General features: G+C 44.6%; 1 protein-coding gene across 7 annotated transcripts in view; it reads right to left on the bottom strand.

Annotated features, from left to right (window-relative positions):
• ndrg4 (NDRG family member 4) overlaps positions 1–21,097 on the bottom strand; it is a 42,675-nt gene that overhangs the window by 11,857 nt on the left and 9,721 nt on the right. For 3 of the 7 annotated variants that reach the window (XM_035790853.2, XM_035790851.2, XM_035790852.2), the window contains 10 exons: positions 17,953–18,043; positions 16,865–17,017; positions 15,788–15,826; positions 5,153–5,258; positions 2,644–2,764; positions 2,406–2,468; positions 2,227–2,287; positions 1,842–1,928; positions 1,636–1,692; positions 1,303–1,406 (listed from right to left, as the gene is read on the bottom strand). In XM_035790853.2, the coding sequence (XP_035646746.1) occupies positions 1,303–1,406; positions 1,636–1,692; positions 1,842–1,928; positions 2,227–2,287; positions 2,406–2,468; positions 2,644–2,764; positions 5,153–5,258; positions 15,788–15,826; positions 16,865–17,017; positions 17,953–18,030 (869 nt within the window). In that variant the 5' untranslated portion in view covers positions 18,031–18,043. Of the gene's footprint in view, positions 1–1,302; positions 1,407–1,635; positions 1,693–1,841; positions 1,929–2,226; positions 2,288–2,405; positions 2,469–2,643; positions 2,765–5,152; positions 5,259–6,856; positions 7,098–15,787; positions 15,827–16,864; positions 17,018–17,952; positions 18,044–21,097 lie in introns of those variants that run through there. The other 4 variants (XM_035790855.2, XM_035790854.2, XM_035790856.2 and 1 more) reach the window with 3 other exon arrangements.

Genomic DNA, 21,097 nt, shown 5'->3' with positions numbered 1-21,097 from the left:
CTCTTCAGTGGGTCATATGATTGAATGTAGTCTGGCCCAGGAGTGTGAAGGTGAATGGAAAGGCTCTGGAGCAACAAACCGCCCTTGCTGTTCCCCTCTTTCCACTGGGATTCTCTGCCTTTAACCCTATTACAGGGGCTGAGTCACTGGCTTACTGGTGCTTTTTCATGCCGTCCCTAGGAGGGGTGCGTCACTTGAGTGGGTTGAGTCACTGATGTGAACTTCCTGTCTGGGTTGGCGCCCCCCCTTGGGTTGTGCCGTGGCGGAGATCTTTGTGGGCTATATTCGGCCTTGTCTCAGGATGGTAAGTTGGTGGTTGAAGAGATCCCTCTAGTGGTGTGGGGGCTGTGCTTTGGCAAAGTGGGTGGGGTTATATCCTTCCTGTTTGGCCCTGTCCGGGGGTATCATCGGATGGGGCCACAATGTCTCCTGACCCCTCCTGTCTCAGCCTCCAGTATTTATGCTGCAGTAGTTTATGAGTCGGGGGGCTAGGGTCAGTTTGTTATATCTGGAGTACTTCTCCTGTCTTATCTGGTGTCCTGTGTGAATTTAAGTATGCTCTCTCTAATTCTCTCTTTCTCTCTTTCTTTCTCTCTCTCGGAGGACCTGAGCCCTAGGACCATGCCTCAGGACTACCTGGCATGATGACTCCTTGTTGTCCCCAGTCCACCTGGCCGTGCTGCTGCTCCAGTTTCAACTGTTCTGCCTGCGACTATGGAATCCTGACCTGTTCACCGGACGTGCTACCTGTCCCAGACCTGCTGTTTTCAACTCTCTAGAGACAGCAGGAGTGGTAGAGATAATCTTAATGATCGGCTATGAAAAGCCAACTGACATTTACTCCTGAGGCGCTGACTTGCTGCACCCTCGACAACTACTGTGATTATTATTATTTGACCATGTTGGTCATTTATGAACATTTGAACATCTTGGCCATGTTCTGTTATAATCTCCACCCGGCACAGCCAGGACTGGCCACCCCTCATAGCCTGGTTCCTTTCTAGGTTTCTTCCTAGGTTTTGGCCTTTCTAGGGAGTTTTTCCTAGCCACCGTGCTTCTACACCTGCAATGCTTGCTGTTTGGGGTTTTAGGCTGGGTTTCTGTACAGCACTTTGAGATTTCAGCTGATGTATGAAGGGCTATATAAATACCTTTGATTTGATTTGATTTGTGTGTGTGTGTGTGTGTGTGTGTGTGTGTGTGTGTGTGTGTGTGTGTGTGTGTGTGTGTGTGTGTGTGTGTGTGTGTGTGTGTGTGTGTGTGTGCGTGCGTGCGTGTATACACACTAGGTGTGTGTGTTACCTGTTGTACATGTTCCAGAAGAGCTGCAGGTTGACCTGGTTGACGGTGTTGTTGATCTGTTGACGGTAACTCTGGACCAGCTCTGTGTTGTTCATCAGCTCCTCCTGTACAACCATCCACAATAACACAGGTAGACTGAGAGACTGGTGTCTCTGAAGGTTATTAACATTACACAGCCTGCAGTCTAATGTTGTTGTTATTATGGTGTGTAATCCAAAGCCTCCAGTCTAGTGTTGTTGTTATTGTGGTGTGTAGTCCTATGTATTGCCACAAACTATTGTAGGTACGTGGATAATGGTTTGATTACCACACATATTTGGAGTGAGGACTCACCTGGCTAAAGAGGTGGGGCAGGACTGTGTCTGGAAGAGCACTGGTGAGCCCAGAGAGCTGGAGAGGAAGGAGGAGGAGAGAGAGAAAGAGAGAGATGAGGAAAGAGAGATATATATTATTACCTTGCACCAATTGCAAGTACAGCAGCCATTTTGATAGTTTTGAAAGGTAACTCTGTTTATGTGTTTGCCACAGAGGTCTGCTACCTTGCCAGTGGCCCAGTCGATCCAGCCCTTCCCGTTGGGGTCGATGTTGAGCAGCACCAGGCCCTCCACCAGGTCAGGGAAGATCAGCTGAGGGCAGAGCAGAGCAGAGCAACGCTGTCTTATGTTAGATAGATACCACAGGAGGCTGCTGAGGGAAGGATGGATCATAATAATGTCGGGAACGGAGCGAATGGAATGGCATCAAACACATAGAAACCATGTCTTGATACCATTCCACTAATTCCACTTGAGCCATTACCATGAGCTCGTCCTCCCCAATTAAGGTGCCACCAACCTCCTGTGGTAGATACACCTGGGATCATTATTAGGCCCCAAAATATGAAAGATGTGGAAAAGCAAAGAACAATAACCGGGTATGACTTACAGCAAATTTGGCCAGGACGTAAGCGCCAGCCCCAACTCCAATGCCCACAATGCTCTTGAATCTGTCAAATGGGAATGGTTTGAATTACTTTACAGGTTCATTCATGCATTCACAGTTGAACAATATGGATAATATATGTACTGTTTACTAGGAGAGAGAGGAAGGGGAGGACCACTCACCCAAAGTGCTGCACTACACTGGGCAGCATGCCTGCCAGCTGGTCCATGGTGGGGTACTGGTACCTGTTGAGAGGTGAGGTGGAGATCTTTAGTTAAACAGTCACGTGACCAAGAGACAGCACTGAAGGAATCCCTGTCTATCTGTCTGTCTGCACACTCCAGCCAATACAAGACACCAGAGGTGCATGGATATGTATAAGTGTGTACAGGCATGTACGTGTGTTTAGGTGTTATATACCCCTGTGGCATCTGAGAGGCTCCAATCTGCTGTCCAGGAGCATCCACATGACACACCACAAAGTGCTTGGTGATCTCCTGCATGTCCTCGTTGTGGAAGAAGCTGTTGAAGCACAACTTGTCTGTGCAGGGCAGAGAGAGAGAGACAGAGGGAAGACAATGTCAAACATGCACTATGCAGAGAGCACCTCGTCAGCAGGGGAAATGAGAATGGGAAATGACCTGAGGTTTTACTGGAAGTCATTCCATTATCATCTGGGTGCTTGAGTGATCGTACATTAAGTCAGAGTAAAGAAAAGACGATCTAGTTTGATATACTGCATTTTAACCGAGGTTATAGGTTAACTGAAGTGCCATCCCTCTCTGTTTAACAGACCAGCAATGACACCCTATATACCTCACCTCTGAAAACAACTCTGCCCCCCCCCCCCACTGCCGCTGTTGTCCTAGTTCTCTTTGGTTTGTGGTGACAGACAACAACATGGAGTTGCTAAGGTGATAGAAAATAGGAGGCAGGCATGCAGAGGGAGGCAGGCATGCAGACGGAGGCAGGCATGCAGACGGAGGCAGGCAGGCAGAGGGAGGCAGGCAGGCAGAGGGAGGCAGGCAGGCATGCAGACGGAGGCAGGCAGGCAGAGGGAGGCAGGCAGGCAGAGGGAGGCAGGCAGGCAGGCAGAGGGAGGCAGGCAGGCAGGCAGAGGGAGGCAGGCAGGCAGACGGAGGCAGGCATGCAGAGGGAGGCAGGCATGCAGAGGGAGGCAGGCATGCAGAGGGAGGCAGGCATGCAGAGGGAGGCAGGCATGCAGAGGGAGGCAGGCATGATGGAGGCAGGCATGCAGAGGCAGGGCATGCAGATGGAGAGGCATGCAGACGGAGGTGCAGACGGAGGCAGGCATGCAGACGGGAGGCAGGCATGCAGAGGGAGGCAGGCATGCAGAGGAGGCAGGCATGCAGAGGCAGGCATGCAGAGGGAGGCAGGCAGGCATGCAGAGGGAGGCAGGCATGCAGAAGGAGGCAGGCATGCAGAGGGAGGCAGGCATGCAGAGGGAGGCAGGCATGCAGAGGGAGGCAGGCATGCAGAGGGAGGCAGGCATGCAGAGGGAGGCAGGCATGCAGAGGGAGGCAGGCATGCAGAGGGAGGCAGGCAGGCATGCAGAGGGAGGCAGGCATGCAGAGGGAGGCAGGCATGCAGAGGGAGGCAGGCATGCAGATGGAGACAGGCATGCAGACGGAGGTGGGCATGCAGAGGCAGGCAGGCATGCAGACGGAGAAGGCAGGCAGAGGGAGGCAGGCATGCAGAGGGAGGCAGGCATGCAGAGGGAGGCAGGCATGCAGAGGCAGGCATGCAGAGGGAGGCAGGCATGCAGAGGGAGGCAGGCATGCAGGCGGAGGCAGGCATGCAGACGGAGGTGGGCATGCAGAGGGAGGCAGGCATGCAGATGGAGGCAGGCATGCAGAGGGAGGCAGGCATGCAGAGGGAGGCAGGCATGCAGAGGGAGGCAGGCATGCAGAGGCAGGCAGGCAGAGGGAGGCATGCAGAGGGAGGCAGAGGAACAGCTGATCTACAGTGCAGCAGTGCTGACCCCTCCCCCAACACCACCCCGCTTGTATGATTGGGATGTTTTTCTGACCTACATTTCTCACTCTCCCTCTTTTTTTTCTCTCCAGCCGTCATTATTTCATTACCCAGTCCTTTGTTGACTGACCACTGACAGACAGTGCTATCTTGTGGAATGCAGTTTGTATCTGGTACTTCAATGGGCTGGATCCTATTTCAGACAGCTACAGGCAATGCAGTTGTAATGTAGATGATTAAACATTGTGTTTTGTATCCTGGAGTCATTTCCTGCTACAAGTGTAACAATACTCCCTGCAAACTGCAGCAACATTGAAAAGCAGTCCCCATCCACCAATTAGAGGAGCTAACGAGCAGGCTCAGCTGGGAAGTAGTAACGGACATGCTGGGTAAACGTGAGAGAGTCACACTGTCTGTCTGCGCTCTGCAGTGGGCTGACTGGACCGCTGTCAGGGAATGCTACTGGTACTCTGATATAGCTCCCAGAATGGAGTCCAATTATCACCTCAGATGGGCACAACACCTCCCGGGGCTGACAGCTCGACGGATACAGCTGCCAGATCCCACCATGAACAGCACCCTTAGGAAGTGTGGCAAGATGAACCCTGGAACCAGCTGCAGGTCATTGTTACATGACAGATGGTGGTGCAACAAAGACATGAACTCACACATGGAGCACACACTGAAAGCGCGTGTGCACGCACACACACAAGCATAGCGGCAGGGTATCCTAGTGGTTAGTGTTGGACTAGTAACCGAAAGGTTGCAAGTTCAAATCCCCAAGCTAACAAGGTACAAATCTGTCGTTCTGCCCCTGAACAGGCAGTTAATCCACTGTTCCTAGGCCGTCATTGAAAATAAGAATTTGTTCTTAACTGACTTGCCTAGTTAAATAAAGGTCAAATAAAGGTAGAAGGACAGTGTTTGTACTCACGGTTAAGCCCCACATCATGGTAGGTGAGGATGGCAGGCTTGTTTCCTTTGGGGGCCCCACGAATAACCACGTGTAGCATCCCATACGGAGTCTCAATGTCATGTTCCTGAAACAGACAAATACTCATATTTAAATGCATTTACTTCCACAAGGACGCATTCTGTACCTCTGCACATACAATGGAGTTCACTGGAGTGCACAAACAGTTGACCCACTATCACTGAGATGTAATAGACACCAACCTTCCACTTCTGATCAACATTCTGAGAGGCCTTACATATACTGTAAAGCACAGGTGTCAAACTCGTTCCACGGAGGACCGAGTGGCTGCGGGTTTTTCGCCTCTCCCTTGTACTTGATTGATCAATTAAGGTAACTAATTAGTAAGTAACTTCACCCCCACATCTGGTTTTCTAGGTCTTAAATGAAAGGAAAAAACAAAAACCTGCAAACATTCTATGCAATAGCATATTAATTACAAAATGTTGTTGTGTGGTGTTGACATAGTTACAGGGTCTCATTGGTATTTCAATCTCACATGACTCACATCCTCATCAACACAGCCAGACAGGCAGACACACTCAAAATGGAGGCAGCAGATATTATTTCCATAAACGTTGGTTCAGCGCTCCAGGATTATGTCCTATCACAGCCAGACAGAGAAATGCCACTGATAGGCTGCATCCCAAATGGCACCGTATGAGCCCTGGTCAGAAGTAGTGCACTAACTAGGGAATAAGGTGCCATTGAGGATGTACTGTAGCCATAGTCTGTGACGCTAAGTGCTCCCTAACCACGCATCGGTCTGGCACCCAATACATGTATGTCTGACAGTATGCTGCATACCCTCTGTGAAGCAATTACATCGGCAGCTACTGCAATACACTCACCTGTAAAATCTGTTGTCTTTTTTGTCTTTGTGTGACATGAAATGCTTGTGTGAACGATTGACAGATACAATGTAAAGGTCATTTGGGTTGTCTAAACGTGTAGTATGATAGGGGTTGATGGAATGGGTAAAACTATTTTGGTATTTTCTGGATGGCAGCACAATAGACTGCAGGTAAAAACAGCACCTGTATCACTGCAAATACTCCCTCCCTCTCTTAGTCTCTTCTGTGATTTCTTTGTCTCTCACTCATCTTCCTCTCTAATTCCCTTCCTCCCTCACTCCCAAGGTCACACAGACATCCAAGTGCGGAATAATTTGCATCTCCCCCAGACTTGCGGGCATCTCTGTGTAGGCTTGCATGTGTTGCAGAATGCATTAGTGTGTCACAGCATTAGTGTGTCAGTGTGTCTCCACGGAGACATTTACACGACTGATCATTAGAGCAACACAATAACAGTACAACAACCATGCCACTATGCAACATTAACTCATATGTTAAGTTATATAATAAAACCAAATCTAGACTACTAATATTTCAACATGCAGATTTCACTCATGATCCCAGAGCATTAAAACAGATGGGTAGACAGCTAGTCGTTCTGCTACGATATAAACATGGTATAAGAACATGCATGAAGAAGGTAAGACGTGGTTGTGTGTGTGCACAAGAAATAAACGTGTGCACAATGTGCTCGTCATGCACATCCACGAACAGAGGAGTTCATTAAGACACAGTGAATTTACTTGATCAAAATACCCTCACGCTATCAGTCACTCAGTCACCCGCAGACACACTTTACACCGCCACTCACCCCATCCCAGCATTCAGGCATGGTGCCTGAGTAAGTGTGCTCGGTGGAGGAGGAGAAAGAGGAGGTAGAGCGGCAGGAGGAGTAGGAGCTGCGGGTGGAGACGAGACATTCAGAGCCCGTCCTCTCTGGTAGTGGGACTGCTGCTGCTGGTGGTCTCTGTCTCGTCTAGCCTTGTCCTGTTCTAGGGCTGAGCTCTGCAGTCTTGCTGCTGCCCTCTCTCTTCCCCAGACACCTTATAAACCCACCGTGAGGGCGTGCTGAGCTCAAGCCCTTTGGCTGGCTCTCTGCATCTGATTGGTTGGCTGCCCAATCAGTCACAGCATCTTCTCTGTTGTGCTCTTGTTTTGCTCTCTCATCACCACCACCACTCTATATCAGGGGAGATTTTCTCTCTCTCTCTCTCTCTCTCTCTCTCTCTCTCTCTCTCTCTCTCTCTCTCTCTCTCTCTCTCTCTCTCTCTCTCTCTCTCTCTCTCTCTCTCTCTCTCTCTCTCTCTCTCTCTCTCTCTCTCTCTCTCTCTCTCTCTCTCTCTCTCTCTCTCTCTCTCTCTCTCTCTCTCTCTCTCTCTCTCCAATTAAAAGGGCTTTATTGGCATGGGAACCCAATAGATATGGGAGTTTATCAAAATTGGATTTGTGTTGCTGTCCTGGGGCTCTGTGGGGTCTGTTTGTGTTTGTGAACAGAGCCCCTGGACTACCTTGCTTAGGAGACTCTTCTCCAGGTTCATCTCTCTGTATGTGATGGCTTTATTATGGAAGGTTGAGAATTGCTTCCTTTTAAGTGGTTGTAGAATTGCTATTTTCTGGATTTTGATAATTAGCAGGTATCGACCTACTTCTGCTCTGCATGTATTATTTGGTGTTTTACGTTGTACACAGAGAATATTTTTGCAGAATTCTGCATGCAGAGTCTCAATTTGGTGTTTGTCCCATTTTGTGAATTCTTGGTTGGTGAGCGGACCCCAGACCTCACAACCATAAAGAGCAATGGGTTTGATAACTGATTCAAGTATCTTTATCCAGATCCTAATTGGTATGTTGAATTTTATGTTCCTTTTGATGGCGTAGAATGCCCTTCTTGCCTTGTCTCTCAGATCGTTCACAGCTTTGTGGAAGTTATCTGTGGCGCTGATGTTTAGGTCAAAGTATGTATACTTTTTATGTGCTCTAGGGCAACGGTGTCTAGGTGGAATTTGTATTTGGGGTCCTGGTAACTGGACCTTTTTTGGAACACCATTATTTTTGTCTTACTGAGATTTACTGTCAGGGCCCAGGTCAGACAGAATCTGTGCAGAAGATCTAGGGGCTGCTGTTGGCCCTCCTTGGTTGGTGACAGAAGCACCAGATCATCAGCAAACAGTAGACATTTGACTTCAGATTCTAGTAGGGTGAGACCAGGTGGTGCAAACTGTTCTAGCGCCCTAACCAATTTGTTGATATATATAGTGTATTTGGGAAAAATTCAGACACCTTCACTTTTTACAAATGTTGTTACGTTACAGCCTTATCCAAGAATGGATTAAATTGTTTCCCCCCCTCATCAATCTACACACAATACCTCATAATGACAAAGCAAAAACAGGCTTAGAGTTTAAAAGTATTCAGACCCTTTACTTTGTTGAAGCACCTTTGGCAGCAATTACAGCATGGAGTCTTCTTGGGTATGACGCTACAAGCTTGGCACCCCTGTATTTGGGGATTGTCTCCTATTTTCTCTGCAGATCCTCTCAAGCTCTATCATGTTGGATGGGGATCGTCGCTGCACAGCTATTTTCAGATCTCTCCAGAAATGTACGATCGGGTTCAAGTCCAGGCTCTAGCTGGGCCACTCAAAGAAATTCAGAAACTTGTCCCGAAGCCACTCCTGCGTTATCTTGGCTGTGTGCTTAGGGTCGTTGTTCTGTTGGAAGGTGAACCTTCGCCCCAGTCTGAAATCCTGAGCACTCTGGAGCAGGTTTTCATCAAGGATTTTCCCTCGATCCTGACTAAACTCCCAGTCCATGCCACTGAAAAACATCCCCACAGCATGATGCTGCCACCACCATGCTTCACCATAGGGATGGTATTGGCCAGGTGATAAGCAATGCCTGGACAAAGAGTTCAATCTTGGTTTCATCAGACCAGAGAATCTTGTTTTTCATCGTCTGAGAATCCTTTAGGTGACTTTTGGCAAACTCCAAGAGGGCTGTCATGTGCCTTTTACTCAGAAGTGGCTTCTGTCTAGCCAATCTACCATAGAGGCCTGATTGGTGAAGTCCTGCAGATATGGTTGTGTTTCTGGAAGGTTCTCCCATCTCCACAGAGGAACTCAGTGACCATCGGTTTCTTAGTCACCTCCCTGACCAAGGCCCTTCTCCCCCGCTTGCTCAGTTTGGCCAGGCGGCCAGCTCTAGGAAGATAATTGGTGGTTACAAACTTATTCTATTTAAGAATGATGGAGGCCACTGTGTTCTTGGGGACCTTCAATGCTTCAGACATTTTTTGGTACCCTTCCCCAGACCTCGACACAATCCTGTCTCAGAGCTCTATGGACAATTCCTTCGACTTCATAGCTTGGTTTTTGCTCTGACATGCACTGTAAAATGTGGGACCTTATATAAACAGGTGTGTGCCTTTCCAAATCATGTCCAATCAATTGAAATTAGCACAGGTGGACTCCAATCAAGTTGTAGAAACATCTCAAGGATGATCAATGGAAACAGGATGCATCTGAGCTCAATTCTGAGTCTCATTGCAAAGGGTCTGAATACCAGTCAAAGGTTTGGACACACCTACTCATTCAAGGGTTTTTCTTTATTTTTACTATTTTCTACATTGTAGACTAATAGTGAAGACGTCAAAACTATGAAATAACACATATGGAAATCATGTAGTAACCCAAAAAGCGTTAAACAAATCAAAAAATATTTGAGATTTGAGATTCTTCAAATAGTCACCCTTTGCCTTGATGACAGCTTTGCACACTCTTGACATTCTCTCAACCAGCTTCATGAGGTAGTCACCTGGAATGCATTTCAATTAACAGGTGTGCCTTGTTAAAAGTTCATTTTAATGTATTTGAGCCAATCAGTTGTGTTGTCACAAGGTAGGGTTGGTATACAGAAGATAGCCCTAATTGGCAAAAGATCAAGTCCATATTATTGCAAGAACAGCTCAAATAAGCAAAGAGAAAGAACAGTCCATCATTACTTTAAGACATGAAGGTCAGTCAATCCGGAAAATTTCAAGAACTTTGAAAGATTCTTCAAGTGCAGTCGCAAAAACCAACCAAGGGCTATTATGAAACTGGCTCTCATGAGGACTGCCACAGGAAAGGAAGACCCAGAGTTACAATGTAGAAAATAGTAAAAGTAAAGAAAAACCCTGGAATGAGTAGGTGTATCCAAACTATTGACTGGTACTGTATATGTTTTTGCTGTTTGTTCTTTGTTATAGAGCAAACAAGATTGGAGAAGTGGTTTATCCATACATCTCTGTTTTGGATAGATAATTATTTGTGTTGTTGTTTGTTTAGTGTTTCCCAATTTTCTCAGAAACTGAAATGTTGTTTCTTCAATTACATTGTATCAAGGCACAAGGCGAGCCCCAGATGCAGACACAGGAGGCAGATGGTTGGAGTCTTACAATGTTTAATAATCCAAAAGGGGTCGGCAAGAGAATGGTCGTGGACAGGCAAGAGAATGGTCGTGGACAGGCAAGAGAATGGTCGTGGACAGGCAAGAGAATGGTCGTGGACAGGCAAGAGAATGGTCGTGGACAGGCAAGAGAATGGTCGTGGACAGGCAAGAGAATGGTCGTGGACAGGCAAGGGAATGGTCGTGGACAGGCAAGAGAATGGTTATGGACAGGCAAAAGGTCAAAACCAGATCAGAGTTCAGGAGGCATAGAGTAGCAGACAGGCTCGTGGTCAAGGCAGGCGGGTACAAAGTCCAGAAACAGGCAAGGGTCAAAACCGGGAGGACTAGAAAAAGGAGAATAGCAAAAGGAGCACAGGAAAAACACGCTGTTTGACTTGACTAAACATACAAGACGAACTGGCACAGAGAGACAGGAAACACAGGGATAAATACACTGAGGAAAATAAGCAACACCTGGAGGGGGTGGAGACAATCACAGGAACAAGTGAACATGACACATTGAGCTAATTTCTGATCTGCTGTTCCATCTTTTTCCATAGTGTATTTCTGTATTCTTTTAGTGATTCACCACAGTGAAGGCGTAGGGTCAGGTTTTCTGGGTCTCTATGTTTTTGGTTGAATACGTTTCTCAATTTCTTTCTTAAGTTTTTGCATTCTTCATCAAACCATTTGTCATTGTTGTTAATTTTCTTAGGTTGTCTGCTTGAAAACAAATACTTGATAGAGAAGCTGAGAGGTCAAATATACTGTTTAGGTTTTCTACTGCCAAGTTTACACCTTCACTATTACAGTCAGTGGTATAAAGTACTTAAGTAAAAATACTTTGAAGTACTACTTAAGTAGTTTTTTGGGGTATCTGTGCTTTACTTTACTATTCATATTTTTGACTACTTTTACTTCACTATATTCCTAAAGAAAATAATGTACTTGATAGGGGTGTCAGTGGGCTGACTGTCAACCCTCTGAGAGACTCTGGGTTGAGGTCAGTGATAAAGTAGTCTACAGTACTTCTGCCAAGAGATGAGCTATAAGCGTACCTACCGTAGGAGCTCTCTCTCTCTCTCTCCCTCTCGTGCAATGATCACATAGACGCTCCTCTTTGAGCACCCCGAATCACACATCCCGCGCCCTTGCGCAAAAAACTATTTTATTGTTCAGTTTAATACTACATGTGTAGTTCAGAGTAAATCAATTTTATGATTGTTTTAATGAGCACTTTGTATGATCTGGTAGGCTGTGTGGATGAACTCGTGAGAGCTGGTCAAACTTTTTGCTTTTTGCCATTCTCAGTGCAGGTGGTACATAAAGCCCTGAAATCCTTCGATCAGAGAAAGCCTGCAGGTCCTGATCTTTTGGATCCCTGCTTTTTAAATCTGGCAGCTGATTTCATAGTTGAACCACTTACATCTCTGTTCAATCTAACCCTGGAATGTAATGAAATTCCAAATATCTGGAAATCAGCATTTGTCCTACCACTTTTAAAAGGGGGAGATCCAACTCTTTTAAATAATTATAGGCCAATCACAAAGCTGTCACCCCTGGTGAAAATACTTGAAACCCTTGTAAGTGAACAGCTAAAACAGTTTTTATTTACTAACTCTATTTTATCAATGTACCAATCGGGCTTCAGGAAGAAGCAGAGCACAATTACAGCAGCCATGAAGGTTTTAAATGATATCACTGAAGCCATTGACAAAAAACAGCACTGTGTCTCACTTTTTATTGATCTCTCTAAGTTTTTGATACAGTTGATCATGTTATACTAAGGCAGAGATTGTCGAGTGTAGGTCTTTCGGAGCATGCAGTTGCATGGTTTGCTAACTATCCGTCTGATAGAACTCAGTGCACTCAATTTGATGGGCTTATGTCTGTTAAATTGTCTGTCTTGAATGGGGTGCCCCAAGGCTCTGTACTTGGTCCTCTCTTATTCACTATTTATATAAATGATATAGACAAAAATGTCCAAAATGCACAACTTCATTTTTATGCTGATATTTACTGTTGTGCCTCGTCTCTTACAAAAGCTTTCCAGAACATGCAAACTGCTTTTTATACTGTTCAACATACCTTGTGTAAATTGAAGCTTATCCTCAATACTGACAAAACTAAACTGATGGTGTTTTCTAATGCAAGAAATAGACCTCTGAACCTTTCACCTATTACTACCTGTCAGGGCAAGGAGATTGAGGTTGTAACCTCATAAATATTTTGGAATTTTAATTGATGACGGCCTCTCTTTTAAATTGCATATTCAACAACTTACAAAAAAATGGAAGCTGAAATTGAGATTTTATTTTAGGAATAAGGCCTGTTTTTCTTTTGAAGCCAGAAGGAGGCTAGTATCAGCTACATTTATGCCTTTACTAGACTAGGGGGATATTTTATATGTGAATGCTTCTGCTCAGTGTTTGAGATCAATTGACACTCTTTACCATGGAACTTAGATTTATTTTAAACTGCAAAACCCTTATGCACCACTGCACTTTGTATACCAGGGATGGCTGATCTTCTCTAGTCACTCGTAGGCTCAGTCACTGGTATACTTTTATTTACATAGCCATTTTGGGTTTACTACCTTTTTATTTGTGCATTTTTATTGTTCAGAAATGTGCTGGGTACTCTCTTCGTTCGCTTGACTTTATCCTGCTAACTGTTCCAAATGTCCGAACTGAATTTGGTAAAAGGGTTTTTATGTACTCTACACCATCGTCTTGGAACACCTTACAAAATACTTTTAAACTGGAAGAACTTTTCCCGATTGTTGTTTTTAAATCACTGATGAAGTATTTTGAGGCTGATTCCCTGACCTGTCAATGTTTTTCATTCGCTCTTTTGGTTTTTACTAGATTACTTGTAGTTTTTCATGTTGTCTGTCTGTCATTTTTTTGTAATGACTTGGTGCTGCCTACCTTAGCCAGGGCGCTCTTGAAAAATAGATTTTAATCTCAATGAGCCCTTCCTGGTTAAATAAAGGTTAAATAAAAAATAAATAAAATGATCTCGTATACTTTACCCCCAATGCCACTTTGGAAAGTGTTGTTATATCATAAGCATTATAAATATCAACAAAACATACAAATACTTTTACTCTGCTGTTCTGATGAACATGCTGGTTTATTAGTGTGTGTAATGTGTGTACATGGTCTGTTCTGATGAACATGCTGGTTTATTAGTGTGTGTAATGTGTGTACATGGTCTGTTCTGATGAACATGCTGGTTTATTAGTGTGTGTAATGTGTGTACATGGTCTGTTCTGATGAACATGCTGGTTTATTAGTGTGTGTAATGTGTGTACATGGTCTGTTCTGATGAACATGCTGGTTTATTAGTGTGTGTAATGTGTGTACATGGTCTGTTCTGATGAACATGCTGGTTTATTAGTGTGTGTAATGTGTGTACATGGTCTGTTCTGATGAACATGCTGGTTTATTAGTGTGTGTAATGTGTGTATATGGTCTGTTCTGATGAACATGCTGGTTTATTAGTGTGTGTAATGTGTGTACATGGTCTGTTCTGATGAACATGCTGGTTTATTAGTGTGTGTAATGTGTGTGCATGGTCTGTTCTGATGAACATGCTGGTTTATTAGTGTGTGCAATGTGTCTATATGGTCTGTTCTGATGAACATGCTGGTTTATTAGTGTGTGTAATGTGTGTATATGGTCTGTTCTGATGAACATGCTGGTTTATTAGTGTGTGTAATGTGTGTACATGGTCTGTTCTGATGAACATGCTGGTTTATTAGTGTGTGTAATGTGTGTATATGGTCTGTTCTGATGAACATGCTGGTTTATTAGTGTGTGTAATGTGTGTACATGGTCTGTTCTGATGAACATGCTGGTTTATTAGTGTGTGTAATGTGTGTATATGGTCTGTTCTGATGAACATGCTGGTTTATTAGTGTGTGTAATGTGTCTATATGGTCTGTTCTGATGAACATGCTGGTTTATTAGCGTGTGTAATGTGTCTATATGGTCTGTTCTGATGAACATGCTGGTTTATTAGTGTGTGTAATGTGTCTATATGGTCTGTTCTGATGAACATGCTGGTTTATTAGTGTGTGTAATGTGTCTATATGGTCTGTTCTGATGAACATGCTGGTTTATTAGCGTGTGTAATGTGTGTGTGTATATGGTCTGTTCTGATGAACATGCTGGTTTATTAGTGAGTGTAATGTGTGTATATGGTCAGGTCTGTGTTTGGGTAGAAAGGCAATGAGTTTTTTGCTGAGAGCATTATGTTGCCTGAGGAAGATCTGTAATTCAGTCATTGAGAATATAGCAGAACAATTCCCTCCCTTCCTCCCATTGTCCCTGTCCTACCTGTCCCCTTTCCTCTCCCACCCCTCTTATCGCTCCTCAAAAGTCATGGAAGGTGATGCATAAACACATGCTTAGTATGCAGTGAGATTTCTTTTGCTAATTAAAATTCAACACACACACATGCATGGACACGCACACAGGCGCACACATACATGCTCTCAACACTCAAACTTCAAGAGGCCCGTTCATTTGATTTGTGCAAAGCAAATCACAGTTGTTATTTTCATAGCACCAATCGTAAGGGTACACAGTCCTCTCCCGTTTAACTCAAGATAATAAGCAACTGTGTTTGTTAGCCTTTCCATTATAAAGGACTGTCAGGAGGCAGTAGGAGAGGGGAGTGAGAGAGAGAGAGAGAGAGAGAGAGAGAGAGAGAGAGAGAGAGAGAGAGAGAGAGAGAGAGAGAGAGAGAGAGAGAGAGAGAGAGAGAGAGAGAGAGAGAGAGAGAGAGAGAGAGAGAGAGGAGGTGAGACTGGAGAGAGTGAGAGAAGAGGGGGGTGACACTGGAGGCGTCAGACAGAGGTGAGAAACAAGGTGTCTGGATTATTCTGATCTCATCGTCACGTGGAATCATGTTAAAATTGACAACATCACGGGTACAGAAATCAACTTCTGAGGACTTTGAAATAACTGTGTTATTACTAATCCATAACGGATAGTAGGTTACTATGGTTATAGTGATAGTTGTAGTATTGAGATTGATTATTATTATGTGAGTGATAATCATTGAACAGTCTCTCTCACACACAAACACATATAAGTCCTTTACACGTTATCATTCAGACACAAATCTGTACCACACTGTGTGAGAGGTGCTGTGTGATAGCGAATGATTCCATCAACCATTTGGCCAACCAATCCCTCCTCCTTCTCCTCCCAGTGCGACACCATGGTTACGCGGGCGAGTGGACAGTCATAACGATTATTGGGGATACAGTATATTGAGAATAGAAGAGAATAGACTTTAAGTACCTTCCAGTCTCCAATTGGCATCAGGGTCTCACAGTTCTCCTGCAGACAGATAACAAAAACACAATGTCAACTGACGCCCAGTATGTTAGTCCCTCTGCTTCCACTTCTGAGATGCCACAGGGCTGAGCAGGCCGTTAAAGCTGAGGGGATGGATCCACAGAGAGCAACAGAGATAGAGGCTGTGTGGGTCCAAACAGACAGACAGCAGTTAGTGGACAGGGAAGAGAAGGCTCAGGAGAGACAGAATACGTTTTCCCTGCCCTAAAAGAGCCAAACCAGAACCCAAGCATTCCCCTAAACTTCAGTGCAACATGAAGGACATGCTCTATAGAGGTTATAGTTGAATCAGAAGCATTATTAGTGGGTTAAGAATAATTGTCCCCAAACTCCTTGTGGTGCTAAAGGTGCGATCCTCGATAGTGTATTCATATACAGTGGTTTCAGGAAAGACAAGGATTACAGATGAACAAACGGACGAGGTGAAAGAGGAAAGTTGACAAATGGTTGCATTGTCATCAGCAGTCCATTGATAGAGGGTGATGCCATTCAAGACAGTGTTACAGTGTTACAGTGACACACCTAGAAAGAATGGTTATTTCATGCAGTTGTTTTTAGTGGAGACGTAGTAGGTTAGTGGTTTCATTCGGACGGTCGGACCAGCAGGTGTCACTCTTGTCCTTTGGAGCCCACGTGTGACTGCAGTAGCACAGCATGGTGGTGGTGGTGGTGGTGATGGTGGGGGGCTGGGACATTGTGCTGGAGGTGTTGGCTGGCTGCATGTTGGTCTCCAGGAATGTTCAAAATCTCTCTATCATTAGATTATCCTTAGCCTGTCTGTGAATTTATGTCAGTATGAAACACTGCTATTGCTACTACTACAGCCTGTGTGTAAAGGAACTTTAATAAATATAGATAATCTCTGTTGTTTGTGGCCCTCCATATTTCTCTGACTCAGGATGTGTTGCAGGTGAGGATTTAAAGGTGCATCCGATAACAGTCAAAGGTAACGGAGATTTGGTACCCCTGCAGGGCATGGGGAATAGTCTCCCTGCAGGTGAGTTCTGGGTATGTAATTACCGGGATGCACCCACTGGTCCGATTGCGGGTCTGGTGGAGCCAGTGCCGCGCGATCACATGCCACCGTTGTGGGGGGCGGCTTGAGGAAGAGGGGGCGGTGAGTGGCGCAGGGCTTGCGCATGGGAGTGCGTTCACACACCGCCCTTGGTCTCTCTGCATCATAAACACAAACACAGGTGTGTTACAGTGGCTGGTTAGTCCACCTCAGGGGTCCAGGCAGGGAGAGGCCTGGAGGGGAGGAAGACTAACAGACATGGGAGGACATGATCCACGTAGAGGAGGACAACAGAGGATAGGCTAAGTTAACAGCTGTCTGGATAAACTGCTGAAATGATATCCTCCTGTTAAATCCTCAACAACATAGACTTCTGAAGGATAGAATGTCATCTGGGTCACACATCCACTCCCGATAACGTTTTACTTTAATATGGATTTCCCTTGGGACTAATTACTAGCTAGCAGGTAATAATCATCAATAACTTTGAATTTATTATTTGGCCTCCAAGTTTTATCCGCCAATGCCTTGGCATCGTCTTAGTCATTAGTTTCTCCCCTCTCAATCATTGTCAAGAGAGTCAGGGAAGTGTATAAATTACAGTGACATATTCTCTTAGACATTTGGCATTTCAATCAATGTGATTGTCTTTCCTCTACTGATGCCACCTCTCTTGTCCTCCTCACATACAGTCCCAGCAATCAAGAGTTACTTACAGCTCCTGCTAAGACAGGCATACTGCTGCAATCAGTGGATTTGGTTAGACCTTGCAGCCTCTCAATTACATAGTCTTGTCCCCCCCACCCCTTCTTTCACACTCCTGAATTGAAATGCAGTGTATGATTCATCCCTCCTACACATGTAAACACATTCTGTTTCCAAAGAAAGACACACAAAAATACACTATTATATCACACACTCTGCACAAAAACAAATACACATTTGAACACACACACACACACACACACACACACACACACACACACACACACACACACACACACACACACACACACACACACACACACACACACACACACACACACACACACACACACACACACATTCACAGTTATATAAAGTAAATGCTCACCATCTCAGTATCTTGTCCTCTCTGCTCCGGTAGTAGGGGTTTCTCCTCCGTAAATTGCTGCTCCTTCATCCCAGCCATCCTGGAGAGCAACCTGCAATCACCATAGCAACGCACACTTTGTTACTTTAAAATCTGAAATTCATCCATCAATTCAAACCACTGCAGTAGCAAAACCGCATTATCATGTTTTTCTCCCCCCAGTAAATGTCTACAGTATATCAAGCTTTTGGCTGGGTGGCAAGGTCTTCAGGAGGTTTGGTTGCTGTGGCGGGGCAAGTCAATTTTCCCTATATAATTGCTACACCAGCCCCCATAGTCCCTTTTTGTTGGGCATGTAAAGAAGTCCAGGGATGCACAGTATCTGAATAGAGAATACATGTCCAGGGTTTTTTCTGGATCAAAAAGTGGCTTGCAGGGGGCACTGTCGGTGTGTCTGAATTTTAGAGAACATTTAAGAGGCCCCAATCTTGGCGCTATAGAGACATTTTCCTGCAATTCTACAAATTTGTCCATGGAGCTGAGATACATTGATGCAGTTTTAAAGCAAATTTCCTGCGATTTTGCTCAAACGTGATAATATAATGTGTACTGATTTAAACATTGCTTGGACTTAGGAGACCAGAAGAAATGCTAAGGCAGACACCCGAAGATTTCAATGGTCGTGGAAAGTTTGTGGAAAGTTGTGGTATTGGCCTATTGGAAAACATATTAAACAGTAGTAGCCTGTTCTCTTTGGGCCTCCAGTGGTCTTCAGCTCATGAATTGGGTCACAGACTGAATAAAGCAGGTCTGAGGACCCAGCCAGACAGACAGTGAGCTTCCCCATTAGGATATAATGAAACTCCTGCAGTGTAGCCAGATCAGTGGACACAGAGGGGCTATATCAATTTAGATTGATATGTCTATACAAGGGCACTGATAAGCCCACAGAGCAGAGCTGACCCAGGCTGGCGCCACTCGACTAACACATTGGATCACTGAGGATATCAAACACTCACGCGTACATGCATGCACACACACACACACACACACACACACACACACACACACACACACACACACACACACACACACACACACACACACACACACACACACACACACACACACACACACACACACACACACACACACACACACACACACACACACACAAACACACACAAACACAAACACACACACAGACACACACACAGACACTTACACACACAGACACACACACACAGACACAGACACACACAGACACAGCCTATTTACAGTGCCTAGAGAATGTCTACATCACATTACATTATTACAAAGTGGGATTAAAATAGATTTCATTGTCATTTTTTGGTCGACAGGAAGATTAATGAAAAACAAAACACTAATATACCATGATTAGATAAGTCTTACAAATATAAGTATTAGATACGTATCGGGCGGCTGATGGCCTAGTGGTTGGGAGCGTTGGTCGCTGGTTTGACTCCACAAGCCGTCAAGTTGGGAAAATCTGCCGTTCTGCCCTTGACCAAGGCAGTTAACCCCCAACAACAGTTCCCCTGGCGCCAATGACGTCGAATAAGGCAGCCCCCCTCACCTCTTTAATGCAGAAGATACGTTTCATTGAATGCATTCAGTTGTGCAACTGACTAGGTTTTCTCTATTCACCCCCCTTAGTTAATACATGTTAAGTCTCATAAGTTCTTTGCACACCTACATTGTGCAATATTTGACCATTATTCTCTTCAAAATTCTCCAAACTCTGTCAAGGTGATGGGGATCATGGCTAGACAGCCATTTTCATGTCTTGTCACAGATTTTCAAGCAGATTTAAGTCAAAATTGTAACTAGGCCACTCGGGAACATTCACTATCTTCTTGATAAGCAACTCCAGTGTAGATCTGGCATTGTGTTATAGGTTATTGTTCTACTGAAAGGTGAATTCCTCTCCCAGTGTCTGGTGTACAGCAGACTGAGGGATAGTCATAAACAAATCATGTCAACCCCTATTATTTCACACAGAGCGAGTCCATGTAACTTCTTATGTGATTGGTTAAGCCACATTTGACTTCTGAACTAAGTTTGGCTTGCCTTAACAAAGGGGCTGAATACTTATGCAAAGACCATATTTTAGTTATTTAATTTGTATTCATTTGTAAAAAGAAGAAAACGTTGACATTATGGAGTATTTTGTGTTAAATATATTTCAATCCCACTTTGTAAAGCAATAGAATGTGACAAAAATTCAAGGTGGTACAGACGTTCGATAGGCATGCACAACACAGGCACATTAACTCACTCATTGTCAAGAAAAACAAATGAAACAAAATAAAAGAAGGCCTATTGAATTTTAAAAAATGTAAAAATGATCCAAACGTAATGGTAAAGAAGCTGCAATGGGAGGCTGTCAGCCCAACAAGCATGTACGGTGAAATATGGAAACCTATGACATTTACAACTATTCCCTGCTGGATCAACTATTTTACTGACAGACTTAGTTAGCATCAAAACATTGTTTGCTGTTTGAGTCTTCCTACCAAATTGAGTCATGCACAGTGATAAAGTGGCCTCATAATGATTTAGAAACCCTTGACTCAACACAGGGACAGGTTGTTTAATGGCTGGGATGCAGTAAGAGCAACAGCTAGTCAACACACGCTCTCTCTCTTGTCAACGGAAGTTTCCAGACCCTTAGACAAAACCCAGATGCAGACACTCCGAAACAAAAGTCCCTCTAAGTAATTTGCGACACTGGAAATCAAAACCCTCTCCTCCTATTTGTGACAACACTGGAAATGAAAACCCTCTCCTCCTATTTGTGACAACACTGGAAATGAAAACCCTCTCCTCCTATTTGTGACAACACTGGAAATAAAAACCCTCTCCTCCTATTTGTGACAACACTGGACATGAAAACCCTCTCCTCCTATTTGTGACAACACTGGAAATCAAAACCCTCTCCTCCTATTTGTGACAACACTGGAAATGAAAACCCTCTCCTCCTATTTGTGACAACACTGTTGTTGTTCTCTGTCTGAAAGGGACTTCTGCATGATATTATAATGGGCCCATGACCAACTTTAATTAGGAACTAACCAGGACAACCAGCCTCATTACTCTGCCTGCTTAATCTCTCTCTCTCGCTCCTTATATAAGATGGCTTGCT

The sequence above is a fragment of the Oncorhynchus keta genome, chromosome 17 (assembly GCF_023373465.1).
Source record: "Oncorhynchus keta strain PuntledgeMale-10-30-2019 chromosome 17, Oket_V2, whole genome shotgun sequence".
NCBI classification, from domain to species: domain Eukaryota; kingdom Metazoa; phylum Chordata; class Actinopteri; order Salmoniformes; family Salmonidae; genus Oncorhynchus; species Oncorhynchus keta.
Note: the sequence above shows the minus strand (reverse complement) of the source record. Positions and strands in the feature narration are given on the sequence as shown.